The sequence below is a fragment of the Vigna unguiculata genome, chromosome 6, assembly GCF_004118075.2.
Source record: "Vigna unguiculata cultivar IT97K-499-35 chromosome 6, ASM411807v1, whole genome shotgun sequence".
NCBI classification, from domain to species: Eukaryota; Viridiplantae; Streptophyta; class Magnoliopsida; order Fabales; family Fabaceae; genus Vigna; species Vigna unguiculata.
In genome coordinates, this window is record NC_040284.1 from 21,326,976 (window position 1) to 21,341,778 (window position 14,803).

At 31.5% G+C, this 14,803-nt stretch overlaps 3 protein-coding genes and 1 non-coding gene across 6 annotated transcripts; 2 read left to right on the forward strand and 2 right to left on the reverse strand.

Moving 5' to 3' along the window:
• Positions 1-1,956: 1,956 nt before the first annotated feature.
• LOC114188759 (malonyl CoA-acyl carrier protein transacylase) lies at positions 1,957-5,682 on the forward strand. Its single transcript, XM_028077394.1, has 10 exons — positions 1,957-2,328; positions 2,423-2,508; positions 2,595-2,661; positions 3,753-3,895; positions 4,312-4,360; positions 4,459-4,596; positions 4,680-4,760; positions 4,839-5,015; positions 5,094-5,180; positions 5,283-5,682. The coding sequence occupies exons 1-10, from the start codon at positions 2,065-2,067 to the stop codon at positions 5,343-5,345; spliced, it is 1,155 nt and encodes a 384-aa protein (XP_027933195.1). The 5' UTR covers positions 1,957-2,064; the 3' UTR covers positions 5,346-5,682.
• Positions 5,683-5,801: 119 nt separating this feature from the next.
• LOC114188760 lies at positions 5,802-6,571 on the reverse strand. The gene is made up of 2 exons (XM_028077395.1): positions 6,460-6,571; positions 5,802-6,387 (listed from the first exon to the last, which is right to left on the reverse strand). Exons 1-2 carry the CDS (start codon positions 6,488-6,490, stop codon positions 5,963-5,965), a joined length of 456 nt encoding a protein of 151 aa, XP_027933196.1. The 5' UTR covers positions 6,491-6,571; the 3' UTR covers positions 5,802-5,962.
• A 51-nt stretch (positions 6,572-6,622) lies between these two features.
• Positions 6,623-6,693, reverse strand: TRNAG-GCC. The gene has a single exon. It is a non-coding gene; the product is annotated as a tRNA-Gly (tRNA).
• An 80-nt stretch (positions 6,694-6,773) lies between these two features.
• Positions 6,774-9,842, forward strand: LOC114188763 (probable protein phosphatase 2C 26). 3 transcript variants are annotated; one of them, XR_003605445.1, is made up of 11 exons: positions 6,774-6,975; positions 7,068-7,119; positions 7,269-7,348; positions 7,548-7,629; positions 7,818-7,891; positions 8,013-8,092; positions 8,245-8,342; positions 8,667-8,790; positions 8,874-8,951; positions 9,539-9,587; positions 9,667-9,838. XR_003605445.1 is itself a non-coding variant. In XM_028077398.1 (11 exons), the coding sequence occupies exons 1-11, from the start codon at positions 6,779-6,781 to the stop codon at positions 9,717-9,719; spliced, it is 972 nt and encodes a 323-aa protein (XP_027933199.1). In that variant the 5' UTR covers positions 6,774-6,778; the 3' UTR covers positions 9,720-9,842. The 3 variants fall into 3 exon arrangements, 2 of the variants coding, with proteins under 2 accessions (XP_027933199.1, XP_027933200.1); XM_028077398.1 differs by having other exon boundaries at positions 8,869-8,951; positions 9,667-9,842; XM_028077399.1 differs by having other exon boundaries at positions 7,821-7,891; positions 8,869-8,951; positions 9,667-9,840.
• The last annotated feature ends 4,961 nt before the right edge of the window (positions 9,843-14,803 follow it).

Genomic DNA, 14,803 nt, shown 5'->3' on the forward strand with positions numbered 1-14,803 from the left:
ACACATATAAGACATTTGGCACCACTTTATCCTAAGACCTTAAAATAGTAATGTTATGAGTCTTTATTCTTATATAATATTTAACTTGGTCAATTATATTTAATGTAAGATTTTTTGACTCACACTTGAACTATTCCAAACATAATTTATGTTCCTTATGGAAAAAAAAATGAATTTGGATAATTAACGAAAATGATATAGCTCACGATGTCACGATCATCGTGTTTAATTACTATGTTTTATTAGAAGAGTTAGAATGTAGTTATAAATCATTATCACAAAATATTTGTGTTTAATAATGTAATTGAATCAAGAGGAGTTGGAATATAATTATAAATATACTTTTTAATCATTATAATTATGATTTTTAACTTTTTAAAGTTGTAAAATATGGTTCAAGGTGATGATGTATACAGGTCGGATGGACTCATATGTATAACACATGCAAATTAATAGATTTGGCTTGTTTCACACTGAACTTGTACACTTGCGGGTTGACTAATATAAACGTTCTTTTGTAATATATAAAACAAAGATTTAGTGTACGTATATATAAAAAGTGCTGATAAAAAAGTTGTAAGTATAAAAATTATAAGAAGAACTTAACTAGTAATTACTTTCTTTTTATTACATATAAATATTGTTGGGAATAGTCCAAGTGTGAGTCAAAAAGTCCCACATTGGATAGAAAAGACAAAGTTAAACACTATATAAGAATAAAGACCCATAACAACATTGCCTTAAGGTTTTGGTGTAAAAGTGGTGTCTAAGGTCTTATATGTGTAAGACTAATGTCATATAACCATATAGAACCACAATCTCTCAATGACCATAACCATAACCATGCCTATAACCATAACCCCATATATGAAAAAATATAACCTATCAGTGGTATCAGAGCCGATGGTTCGGAGTGACTGACCGCATAACCATAACCACCATAAAAAAGGGGGGGTCACCGAAGTGACTGACCGCATGACCATAACCAAAAAAGGGGTCACTCATACACCTGAAGGGAAAATATACCATATGAAAAAGGAAAAAAAAAAACAAGGGACTCACCCTTGAGGGGAGATGTTGGGAATAGTCCAAGTGTGAGTCAAAAAGTCCCACATTGGATAGAAAAGACAAAGTTAAACACTATATAAGAATAAAGATATAACCATATAGAACCACAATCTCTCAATGACCATAACCATAACCATGCCTATAACCATAACCCCATATATGAAAAAATATAACCTATCAAATATAAAGAAGCACACTAAAAAATAAAGTATTAAAATACATAATCAAAATTTAAATTTGATTTATATATATAGTAATAATAATATTATTATTAGTAAAATAATAAATAAAAATTAGAAATTCTGTGAATTATGGGCGAGACAACCAAATTTTGAGTAATGTAAGACAAACTTATCTGACAGTTTTAGATACCTAACTTCGGAGATACATTTTTAGAGATCTTTATCCTTAAATATAGTATTGTTAAATTTCTACTAAAAATTGTACTCGAATGATATTTTTTATTACATTCATCTCTATATTTTTTATTTTTTAAAATTTATTCAAAATTATACAATTAGGAGAGAACGTAATTAAATGATATATTTTATTTTGTAAGTATACACCAAAAGGATAATTAATGTATTTTTTTTAATAACAACAATTTTAAGACAGATTTTAAAAGCACAAAGAGACATATATATAACATGAGGTAAGAGAAGTAAATAAATAAATGTAATATATAATTTATTTATAAAGTGATAATTGTTGTATTATAACTACCTAGATATATTTTAACTTCTAATTAACTTTAAACTGAATTAACTTGCCAAGTGAAATCAAACATGTAAACTTTTATATAATATGATATGAACTAGGTTTGTGTTATTATTTTAGTTAATTAATTAGATTTTTTTTTTCTTTTTTGTGTTCATGCGTGGCGATTGTGATGATGTGACGATGAAGATGGTAATGAAGTAGTTGCGCAGTTTGAACACTAACACCAACGTTCTTCTTGTAATTTCCGCCTTCAAAAACTATCTATATTGGTATCATATGCAAGCTCTGATTCACCATTCTCATTCCTATTCCCTCTTCCTTCGCCACGCTTCTTCTACTTCTCTCTCTGCAATGTCTTCTTCTCTCATTCTTCCTTCCGCTCCCTTCCTCGCCCCTTCTTCCTCCAATGGAAGAGCCACCCTCCCTCTCACTCGATCTAGGGTTTCCATGAGCAGTGTTTCCACCGGATCTCAGCCTTCCGTTCAACAAACTCTGTTCGCCGATTACAAACCCTCTACTTCGTTCCTCTTCCCCGGTCAGGTACACTTTCTCAAAACTGCGTCGTTTCCGATTCCCAATTATGCTCAGAAAACGCATACACGACGGTTTGGATGTAATGTTTCTGTAATTTCAGGGTGCTCAAGCTGTTGGAATGGGGAAGGAAGCCCAGAATGTGCCTGCTGCTGCCCTTTTGTTCAGCAAGGCCAATGACATATTGGGGTGCTCACAAGTTTAACTCTTCAATTATACTTATTTTTGTATTTTTTTTTTTTTTGTGATTCATTTGTTGTGCTTTCTGCATTCAGGTTTGATCTTCTTGATATATGCATCAACGGGCCAAAAGAAAAACTAGATTCGACTGTTATTAGCCAGGTATGGACTTCAGTCTCTTTGTTAAACTGTTATGTGTACAGTATAAACTGGCTATCTAGGCTGTGTTTGGATTGACAGAACAGAGGGAAATAGTGTAGAATAGAACGATATTAGTTTTCACTGTTTAGATTGCTTAGTATATAATGGAATCGATTTGATCGGAACCTTATGAAGTTCATTTCATTCCTTCCAATCCCCCAATTTTGGAGACAGAGGATGGAATGATTACTAATTTCATCATACATTGAGTTCGTTATTGTACCATTCACTTCACAAACAATTAAATTTTTCTATCTTCTAATATAGAGTATCCAGACAATGGTACAGTAATTGCGTTCAATTCCCCTGCCCCCCTTCTCATGGTCACTAACGGATATTAAAAATAGTTCAATAATGTTGTAGTGAATTTTCATTTAACTTAGAATAACCTTTAATTTATGTTGTGTACTAATTATTTATTGGTTAAGGTACTCTTCCTTCTATTAGGAAAGAATCTTTGGACTGCTATTTCTTGAAAAATAAAAAAAGCGTGCATATGTTTTTTGTGCGTAAATGGCATACAAAAATTTTGTACTGGAAATTTTTATCCTGTTTGTGAATTGTTCAATGATTAATCTAATAAGTATATATATTTTAAATTCTGAAGATGATTCCAAATATTAGAACTTTGGTGAGTAAGCTTATATGCTAAATAACTGGTCTACGTTAAAATAAAATGATTGGAAGTTGACGGGTAAATATTTCTGGTGGATTACTTCAGAATCAAATTGAAAATTTTGAGTACATTTGTACCCGTAGCTATATGTTTCAGAGTGGCACTGTCACTCTTGAAGTTCTTGATCCTGGGAGTCAAATCCCACCTGAACCACTTTACCTGTTCTTCTGCATCCAGTTCCCTCTTACCTTGCTTTTAGATCTCCTTCTCTGTAATTAAGATTATTTTTGAAGTAAACAGCTGCATTGGCTAACAATTTCTTTTCTGATTACCGTACCAAGCCAGCATCAATTCATAATTATGTTCTTGATTAAATTTCTATTTTTAATTAAGATTGCCATAAATGTGATGTTTACCATCTGATTCTATGTTTCAGCCTGCAATTTATGTCACAAGTCTTGCTGCTGTAGAGCTACTTCGTGCACGTGAAGGTGGTCAGCAGATTATCGACTCTGTGGATGTTACATGTGGTTTAAGCTTGGGAGAATATACTGCTCTGGCATTTGCTGGGTCTTTCAGGTGAGTAACGGAAGTTAATTACTATTTTATCAAGAATCTTCACAAAATAAAAGCATTATGAATGGTGATTGTGGCATGTCTGCCTGTTCACTTTTGGGCATGGAACTTATGTGCTTTGAAGAAAACTTTACTTTGGGTCTGGCAGTGAATGGTGTGTGTTAGTGACCCAACCATGGGTTTTCTGAATGTGAATAATTGACTCGAGGTTTGCTGTTTGCTTCGAATGTCATCAGTATCTTGCAATGAAATTGTTTGCAGCATATGGGAAAAGTATATGAGGAAATGAATATTATCTAACCCCTGTAGTTTTGAACACGAGTCATGTGACTAAAAGGCTCCTTAGTGGTTTTACTTGAGGTTCAACTTTCTAAAAATTGACATGCTATTGACCCCATCTATTTAATTTAATTTTTAAGCTTTGAAGATGGACTTAAATTGGTCAAACTGAGGGGTGAGGCCATGCAGGTAAGCAATGTCTGGTAGCTGGTCTAGCTTCTTATGCCACTTCGACTTGTCTGCATTCTAATCGGTATATATTGGAAAAACTTTTGTTCTTTTTCCAGGATGCCGCCGATGCTGCTAAAAGTGCCATGGTTAGTGTGATAGGACTGGACTCGGAGAAGGTCCAACAATTGTGCGATGCAGCCAATGAGGAAGTTTCTGAAGCTGAGAAGGTTCAGATTGCCAATTACCTGTGTCCAGTAAGGTTCTTGTGGGTCTACCTATTTACAGCTTAGGCAGAAGTCTTTTTTCTAGATTTGATAACCATTAGTTGTTTTGGTAGGGAAACTACGCTGTCTCTGGAGGATTAAAAGGAATTGAAGTGGTGGAATCCAAGGCAAAGTCTTTCAAGGCTAGAATGATAGTATGTCATTGCTCCTAATCTTTTTCTTTTCAGTGCCACCTTTCCTCAGAAATAAATGCCTTTGTGCCTCCCTGGCAGGTTCGCCTAGCTGTTGCTGGTGCTTTCCACACTAGTTTTATGGAACCAGCTGTGTCAAGATTGGAAGCAGCATTGGCTGCAACAGAAATCAGAACCCCAAGAATACCAGTCATCTCCAATGTGAATGCGCAGCCGCATACGGATCCTGTCACAATAAAGAAGACATTGGCACGTCAGGTACCAGTCATACTTGTTTATGTCCAAGATGAAGAAGCCATGAATGGGAAATAATTGCATCTGTAATCCAATTGGCAGGTTACGTCACCGGTTCAGTGGGAAACAACAGTGAAGACCCTTCTAACCAAGGGTCTGAAGAAAAGCTATGAACTAGGACCCGGAAAGGTAGTGTTATACTAGTATGGTAACACATTGTGGAACTGCTTAGCATTGGAAGTTCTATAGATCTGAATATTGTTAATTGTTGTTTTACTGAACTCATTTCAGGTTATTAGCGGAATTGTCAAAAGAATGGACAAAGGCACGGATATTGAAAATATTGGTGCTTAAGAAGGCAATAGGAACTTGCTCCTTCTGCTTCCCATGAACAAAGTAACATATAACATTTTTTACTAGAGAAAATGTGCGTGGGCTGAATCAAGAGATCGATTACATGGATCATGAACTTCTGTTAGCAAGGAGCAGCTACAGTCACATTTGAAGTTTTGAAGTTGAATTATAATTCTCATATTGACATTATTATGAACAAGTCAGATAAAGTGATTGTACTCGGCTTTAGAAACATTCATTTCTTGTAATCTTATAAAACGTATCTCGGAGTTAATTGAGTTTTGTGCTTTTCAGCCTTTACGTGGCTTAATAGTCAATAGAAGAAACGATACTCTTATATTACATTGTTATTGCAGGTAGTATTACTAAACCAATGCTTCATACATACACAATAAATTTCAAGATATTTCAAAAGTTAAAGAGGTAATTATAACACAGAATTTGTTAAGATCAAAATTTTAAAACAGAATTTATTATTTCGAAAGAAATTATGCTAAATCTTCATTCAAAAACACATTTAGGATATGTGACGAGAACAACGAGGAACAGAAGCAAAATTTTGACAAATTCTTAACAATGAAATGAAAATGGTGCGAATCTGAGTATCTTATTTTCTTTCAAGTGTTCGGTGTTCGTCTCAATCTGCGAAGCTGATCAATCCAGTTATCATCAGGATCTCGCGCCGCCCAATCCGGAACCACTCCGGCAAAGGACACTCCCCGCATCGCCTCCATCACTCTCGTCGCGTTCTCCTCCGTGAGCGGCGCGTTCCGGTGGTTCTCGTCCTCCATCCCCGCCCTATCGACCTCCTCTGTGCTCCTCTCGTCTTCGTCCTCTTCGTCGCTGCTGCTCTTCTCTACGACATCGTTCAGATCCAGAGACGAGATCCCATTCTCCGTCACGCCGTGCACGAAGAATCCATTAGGCAACTGCCTGAATTCCCCGCCGTCGGAGCTCTCGTCGTCGTCCAAGGCAGAGATCGGCTGGTAGTATTCCGGCGCGTCATCAGAATTGACGTCCGAGTCGCTTCCGTTATCGTTTTCTACGTATTCATGAAAGCGATCAAATTATTTTCCTGCGAAAATACAAAGAAAATAATAAAAGGATTATTTACCTTCGATAAAACCAATGGCACCACCGTTCATTTCTGCAACTTGAACGTGAAGAGGATGAAAGAGGAAAACGAAGCAGTGAAGAAAGAAGTAATTAAATTTCGAAAATTTTAAAAATAGAAAAATAATAAAAATATTTTGAAAAAAAAGAAGAAAAAAAATCTTTGCACCAGCCGGGAATCGAACCCGGGTCTGTACCGTGGCAGGGTACTATTCTACCACTAGACCACTGGTGCTTGTTATTTTACATCCTTTATATAAAATTATATACTGATCTACTGTTTCTTTGCAAAATCACAATGACGATAAACTTCGATTTTCATGGTAGTGTGTGACGGAGAGAGAGTGTTGAGGTTGAAGCGGGAAAGAATGGCAATTCCCATGTTGAGGGCTGCAATGATTTCTCATTCTCAATCTCAACAACTCATTCATTCCCTATCTGCTATCAATGAAACTGCTAAGAGGAGGAAAAGAGTGGTGGTCTCTTCTTCTTCTTCAGAACTTAACCCTTTAATTCGGTGAGCTACTCTTCATTTTCTGATTCTTGATGCTTTTTGGAACCTTCTTAAACATGTTTATCTTTTGCTTTATTGTTTTGCTGAGATTGTAGGTCAGAAGTATCATTTTGTGTCGGGACTTGCCTCATTCCACATCCAAAAAAGGTTGTAGCAAATAGCAATCCAACTGAAACTAAAACCCTTGCTCATCAAGCCATTTCCATGCTCTGTTATTTATGAATAACAATAACATCATTGTAGACACACAACACATGTTCTCCTTGTTAACCAAGTACTGGTCTTTGTTGCTAAAGGTTAACACAGGTGGAGAAGATGCTTTCTTTGTTAGCAGCTATAATGGGGGAGTCATTGCTGTTGCTGATGGGGTCTCTGGGTATGCTACTTTCATTTTTGATTCTTGCACAATGGAAGACTAGGAAACCAAAAAGAAAGAACTCCCAGAATATAAAAGCCTTAATTTTGATAATCATTTGTTTTGTTTGAATGATGTTGTGTTTCTTCTTATTGAGATATTCTTTCTTGTGAAATGGCAAAACCTGTCTTAAATTGTACTTTTCTGTCATGTGTCGCAGTTGGGCTGAAGAGGACGTGGATCCTTCTGTGTTCCCTCGTGAATTGCTTGCTAATGCTTCCAATTTTGTTGGAGACGAGGAGGTAGCATAGCATAAACACACTTTCTGATGAGGAATTTCCTAAATTAGAATCATTTTGGTCCTAACTACATTCATTTGTGAATTTAATGCTTTTCTTACCATTATCAGTAGCATATCAATAACAATGCTTCTGTGCAAACAATGCTGTTTTCTAACAACACAGCACATGCTGAATATTTATGAATTTAGCAGGTGAACTATGATCCTCAAATTCTTATAAGGAAAGCACATGCTGCTACTTCCTCCACAGGCTCAGCTACTGTGTAAGTTTATCCTATTTTATTTGCATTGCCAATTTGGAGAAAAGTAATCAAACATTGACTTTGATGTTGGATTTTTCTTTCTGCCATTAAGTTCCTCATCTGTACTTTTTTGTCTAAGAAGCATCGTTGCTATGCTGGAGAAGAATGGTACTCTGAGGATTGCTAATGTTGGGGATTGTGGATTAAGACTCATCCGTAATGGTAATATCACGTGCTATATTTCATCTGATGATAATATTTTAACTTAAATATGTTTTTAGTCCAATTGGAATTCATATGCAATTTCTGGACCTATCTTTCTCCATAACACTTAATTCCTTCTCCAATGATTTTCCTTATGTGTTTTTCTTCAGGCCACGTAGTTTTTTCCACTTCTCCCCAAGAGCACTACTTTGACTGTCCATTCCAACTAAGCTCTGAGGGGGTTGGCCAAACATACCTTGATGCAGCGGTACCATTTACCAATCATTGCTAGTACTATTGTTTACCCTTCTTTTCCTCTTCCACTCTATCTGTTTTGACTCTTCAAACTGTTCAAGATTTAATTGTTTTTTTCATATGTCAAATGAAGAACTAAATTGGTATTGTTATGATTGTGTTTTGAGCTCACATGTCAGTCAAACTGTTGGTTTTTGGGGACACAGAGACTCCTTTATTAGTGTCCATGTGTGTATTATTACCTTTATTGAGTCAGAATTTAATACACCATTTTCCATTTGAGATAGATGTGATTCTTCTGTTATATTTTCTTTTACTAACCTCTGCAGGAAAACAGGTATGCAATGTACAGTTGATGGAAGGAGACACAATTGTCATGGGATCTGATGGCCTTTTTGACAATGTTTTTGATCATGAAATTGTTCAAACAATTGTTAAACACAAAGATGTTGCAGAGACTGGTATGAATTCTTGATTAACCTGAGGGATTTTGATGATGATGTGAGTTTCACTGATTTGAAATTTGTTTTTGTTTCTAGCAAAGTCATTAGCTAACTTGGCAAGCAGTCATGCATTGGATTCAAATTTTGATTCTCCCTATTCCTTGGAAGCCAGGTCTAGGGTAAGAAAATATTATAATTGATTTTCCTTTGCTTAACTGTAAATAGTTTTTTTTTTTCTTTTTTTTGTTAAATATGTTTTTTTTCTTTAATTTTCAGTGAAAATTGTAATTAGTCTCTTCGAAATTTTAACCTAATTTATTCTCCAATATTAGAAATGTGTGAATTTAACTTTTTAACCAATTTTTGTTAATTTTATTAGACGTTCAAAATACATTTCATGATAGTATCTGAATTGTTTACACCATATGACACATTTTTATTTCAATATTAGTTAAGAAACACGTTTGAAATGTTAAATAAACTTAACAAAATTTGTTTAAAAGGACTAAATTCACGCATTTGTAAAGACGAGGGACTAAGTTGGTCCAATATTTTGAAGAGAGACTAATTTCAATTTTCACCTAAAGTTAAGTTAAAGAAACAAAAATATATTTAATTTTTTGTTTTTATATATAGAAAATGATGTGTTCCTTAGAATTTTCTATCATTTGATTCATTTTGGAACCATTAACCAGGATCATGGTTGACAATATTTGCAGTAAGTAACTATCTACTTTTCTTGTGTTTTCTTTTTACAACTTTCCAGGGTTTTAAGCCCCCCTTATGGAAGAAGATTCTTGGAATGAAGCTTACTGGTATGTCATAAAATCTTCTAAAACACATCTCTTTTCCCTTACAGCTAGCTCACTGACCTCATTTTTTTTCTTCTATCAGGTGGAAAGGTTGACGATATTACAGTAATAGTTGGTCAGGTTGTGAGTTTATGAGATTTGCTTGTTATGCAGATGAAAGAACACAAGTTTCATTGGATAATTTTTTTCATAAACACTTGAAAAAAATAAAGAAAGAAGAAATTCAGGTAAAATAAGTTTATTAATTTGAAATTTCAAGTGAAAGACTGTCAATGAAAATTATTATTATATGTAAAGTATTTATTAAGATCAAAACAATCTTTTTTAAAACAATAATTTTCTTGCTGGTCGAAGACTTTTTTTGGGTTGAGTTGATAAACCAAACCACAATTGCAAACAAAAGTTGGTAAAGATGTTTCAATTAAGCAAATCTAAAGTAACACGTCAAATATAGATTATAAAATAATTTGATTTATATGACTATGATCATTTTGGTCAATTTTTGAAGTTATCAAATATATGACGGAAATCTTGAATCCATTCTACATGAGTTCAAGATTTGACTAAGTCAAAAAGCTAAAAGGAAACGTGGGTAAATGTTTCGGATAATATTTGTTGAAAGTTGTTTTTCTGTTGGGGTTTTGAATTTTAGTAAAGGTTTGATTCATTTCAATTTGTTTTTATCTAAGAAAGGGAGTTGTCAATGCTAGTGAAGATATGGTATATTTTTTTCTGGATTTTCTCCATTCATGCTCACTACAACTGATGGTGAAAAAAATTATTCTCCATAAAATATTTAATATATCTTTAGAGAATGAGTCATTATAATTCGGCTCATTATTTGGTGAACAAAAAATTTTATAATTAACTTATTTAAAATTATTTTGTTTTTAAATTTATTTTATATATTTATTATACCACAATTAAATTATATTAAATTGACTTAACTTATTATTTAATATTATTTTATAACAGTAAAATCAAAATGTTTATCAATTTTATCAAATATTATTATAGAAGGAGCGTTAAAGATTAAAATATCAACTTATATAATTTGGTAAACAAATGAATTAAAGTTAAACTATTCAAATATTATTCAATATTATTATAGTATTTGAAAAGGGGAAATTGTTAACTTAAATGATTAAAAGTAAAAGTAGTAAATAATTATAATAAATATTTAGTAAAAAATGGTAAAAAATAAAAGATTGTTATTGATAAATTGTAGGTTAACTCATCTTCAACTTTGCTGGAACATGTATAATCTGCGAGTTAAGTAAGTTAGGTCCGATTTAACCCATATTTAAAAGAATTAATTTTTTTCATCTCAACTCAACTCAAATTCGTGATGAGTTAATTTGGTTCACAAGATAAAATTCATTTTGACATCTTTAATTTAAAAAAAATACATTTTTTTGTTAAAAATTTAAATATAAATTAAAACTCTCGTATTAAATAAATTACAATCGTGAGCAAGATTATAATAAATCAAGAGCAACGATTCCTCAAGAACAAATTGTTTTGGTCAAGAGGCTAAATCATGAACACATCTTTCACTTTTGTGTAATGTAATTTGATGCAATATGTGTTGTTAGTATTGTCTCTCTCTTTTTTCACTATTGGCTAATTTTAACTTATGCTAGACGCTCATCTAATGTTGCTTATGATTATGATTTTAGAATTAAGAACAACACACTTCGATGCTTAGAATCACTACTAATCAAGATATCAAACCACTACAAAAAGAAATTGATAGATTACACTTCAAATATAACATTTATAAACTTATTTTTAAAGTCTAATTCAATTCTCATGAAAGCTTATTAAAAAATCTAATTTTTATATAATTATAATTTTACTCTTTTATAAAGAAACAATGATACTATGACTTTTGACTTGCTCTTTTATAAACTTATACACTTTGAAAATATACTCAAGCTTCTAAATATTATTTAACAAACATTAAATCTCTTTATGTATAACTCTACCCACAAAATTTGTAGTTATACATGTTTTTTTTTTCTGACATTGTTTCTTAAGCTTCGAAGGTGTGAATTATAATATCCCTTAATTTATGTAATATTATTATATTCTATTCTTTTAATAAAGTTGTCTTTTATCCCACGTGTTTTTTTATCTATGACTTTTTTTTTAATCTTAAATTTCAATTTTTCAAATAAAAAAAGCATATAAAATTAAACTTCATATATTCATAAAATAATGAAAACTACATTTTAACTTGAGAACATAAAATAACATCATATAAAAAAAAATAGATACACATATTTCTTAACCTCTCTCTTATATATATATATATATATATATATATATATATATATATATATATATTGTGCTATGTTTTAGAATTTAGTTTTATTCTTTTCCAACAAAATTTATGATTATTCATTTAATCCCAATACAAAATAAATACTAGGAAGCGATAAGCCTGTCACATCTTCTTTATATACCATACAAGTGGTTTCAAATTGTAGGGCACACAAGCTGCTTTGTCACTTTTTTTATTTTTTCCTTTTACAATTTTTTTAAAAATACCATCAAACATGAAACATACAATCTTCTTTCATTAAATATTTTAATTTTAATTCCTCCCTCTATAATAAAATATTTTTTTTCACTAAACTTAATGAACAAAAAATTATATGATTTAAAACTATATACTCTGGACTAGTTTTGACGAAAAACGTACTTTTTTCTATAAAAAAATAATTTAATTAGGTTACATTATAATATTGGTCTCTCTTTAAACTTAAATTATTTGTGATTTCAGTCTCCCGATTTTAAATTTCAAAATTTTAAATAATTCACAATTTTGCTCCAATTATCAACTTTATGCATGTTTCCCTCTTTATTTAGAAAGAAAAAAAAATGTATTATTTTAATTTAATTCATTTTTTGTGTGTGAGAATTTAACTAAATAAAAAAAAGATAAAATTTATGAAAGATAGATACTTAATATAATGTACATATCACACAGAAAAAACTACAATAGAAGTCACGTACTTAATAATATATTAAAGTTCTAAATGATAAATATTTTATTAAAGTTCTAAAAAACTAGGTAAAAGATAGATTTTTTTTTTTGTAAGAATAACATACAAAGAACGAGGGGTTTATATATATATATATATATATATATATATATATATATATATATATATATATTTATAGGTGTATAGATGTGAGATATTTTTTGAAAATTAATGTGGTGGTCAATTGTGAGGTTCGGCCTCTTCATCTCAAATCAATTGCTATGCACACCTACCAATATAGTGCTGTCAATAATGCATTTCATCCAACTTTGTATTTAAAACTATTTTAAATGTTATTCATTAATATTAAATAATAAGTGAAATGTTATCTAATTTTCATTAATGAAGAATAATATGTTGGATACAAAACATTATTTCTCATTATCTTAATTATTGATATTTTACTTTATTAATTTTGTTTCCATGCTTCACATTTTTTCTTAAGTTTATTATTTTTTAATATATATTAAATATGAGTATGAAGTAGGAATGTTATTATTATGCTTACACTAAAAATTATTAAGTTCAATTTGACTTATCATGGAATTGAAAAAATCATTAGGTAAGTCTTTACTCTTGGAATGTATAATTATGCAGATTCGTTGATCAAGTTTTAAGTTAAGGGTTCACTGATTTGAAAATAATTAGGTAAGTCTTTACTCGTTAGGCGATTAAATTTAATACTTTTCCTCTAGAGCTCTAGTGAAGCCTTTGCCGAACGAGCAATTTGTCGCTAGGCGAGCAATTTGTCATTGGTCGAGAAGGTACTTCTTGCCTAGCAAGATGACGTGTTTACTGAACGAGTGGATCAATACTTGGTTTGGATATTTGTTTATGTTAATTGGGAAGTTTTGTAACTTTTTATGAATAAATTGTATATGATATGAGTTGTAGATGTAAAGATACCAATTCAAGGGGGATTAGTGAAAATTGTAGTAGTGTATGCATTGATATGGTGATCGTCTTGACAGTTATCCTGACACTAATGATCATTCAAATTCTCAAGTAGGGAGGAATGGGGGATATGTGGTGAGAAGAGGAAGAGGTCCTAGCCTATGGGTTTTTTCTTGACCAAAGGTGCTCGACGAACTAACCTTTTATGTGGTAGAATATAATTGCAGAGCATGAGATGACACTACAAGTGCACAACTTGCTTGGATCCAATATCAATGCAACATGTATTCTGATTGTAGAGTAGTGTTAGTAGTCATAAATGATATGGAATGATAAGTTATGAATGATTGTTGAAAATTTTCAATTATAAATGCTCTGAATATTCTATTTACATTAACTTACCCTTTCTCTTATTTTTGTTGTTTTGGTGTCTGTTTCCTTTTGTTATGATCACCTGATAGGTGTGAGCAATTGAAGAGTTTGGATCTGGAGTAGAGCAAGGAGGAGGAGATAGATCTGCTGTATAGTTGCACCTAATTGTTTTGTTATTAGATCCTAGTTTTCCTTTTGAAAACTTCTTGTTAGTTATGCTTAACTTTCTATTTCAATTTATCTATTTTGGAATGACTGTAATTTGAGAATTGTGTAACCATCTTTATGCTTTGATTTTATCAAATATTTAAATGTTTTGTTTGATGGTTTATATTATTAAATGAGATGTTAAAATTGATGAGCTAGTGGATCTACTAACTTAAAAACGTTTTATTCTTTCAATTTATTTTATAGATTTGTTGTAGTTAAATCAAAGTGAATTGTTCAAATATTTTTTTTATAGTGAAATAGCTCACTTATAAAAAAATGATAAAAAACTAATATATAGTTGTTGATGGTGAGTTATGGATGAACTCACTCTCAACTCAATTCAACTTCATTTAATCTCTTATCAAGATGAGTCAAACTCAATTTAAATCAAATTAAAAAAGTTATTTTTTTTTTCAAATCAATTCGACATGAACACATGTGATGATCTAAATTTATTCTCCAATTAAAACTCATTTTGACTAATTTAGTCTTCAACCAAACATAATTTAATTTAGTTTCTTTAATAAACTCGTGTTAGTATTAGATCCCTCTCATTACATTTTAGCAATTAACATGATATAATCTCTACATATATTTGTTTAATATATTTTCAGATGCTACTTCCATCAAAGTAGCCACAGCTAAGGACCTAAAGCATGCTAGCCAGAAAAAAAAATTATGTATTTTATTTTT

What these genes read in the sequence shown, in the direction of transcription:
- LOC114188759 (XM_028077394.1), top strand. Translation starts at nt 2,065, where the DNA reads ATGCAAGCTCTGATTCACCATTCTCATTCCTATTCCCTCTTCCTTCGC. An exon ending in GCATTTGCTGGGTCTTTCAG is followed by an intron (nt 3,896 to 4,311) that starts GTGAGTAACGGA and finishes TTAATTTTTAAG; the next exon opens with CTTTGAAGATGGACTTAAAT. An exon ending in TGAGGGGTGAGGCCATGCAG is followed by an intron (nt 4,361 to 4,458) that starts GTAAGCAATGTC and finishes TTCTTTTTCCAG; the next exon opens with GATGCCGCCGATGCTGCTAA.
- LOC114188763 (XM_028077398.1), top strand. Translation starts at nt 6,779, where the DNA reads ATGGTAGTGTGTGACGGAGAGAGAGTGTTGAGGTTGAAGCGGGAAAGA. An exon ending in ATTAAGACTCATCCGTAATG is followed by an intron (nt 8,093 to 8,244) that starts GTAATATCACGT and finishes GTTTTTCTTCAG; the next exon opens with GCCACGTAGTTTTTTCCACT. An exon ending in CAAAGATGTTGCAGAGACTG is followed by an intron (nt 8,791 to 8,868) that starts GTATGAATTCTT and finishes TTTTGTTTCTAG; the next exon opens with CAAAGTCATTAGCTAACTTG.
- LOC114188760 (XM_028077395.1), bottom strand. Translation starts at nt 6,490, where the DNA reads ATGAACGGTGGTGCCATTGGTTTTATCGAAG. An exon ending in TGCCATTGGTTTTATCGAAG is followed by an intron (nt 6,388 to 6,459) that starts GTAAATAATCCT and finishes ATGAATACGTAG; the next exon opens with AAAACGATAACGGAAGCGAC.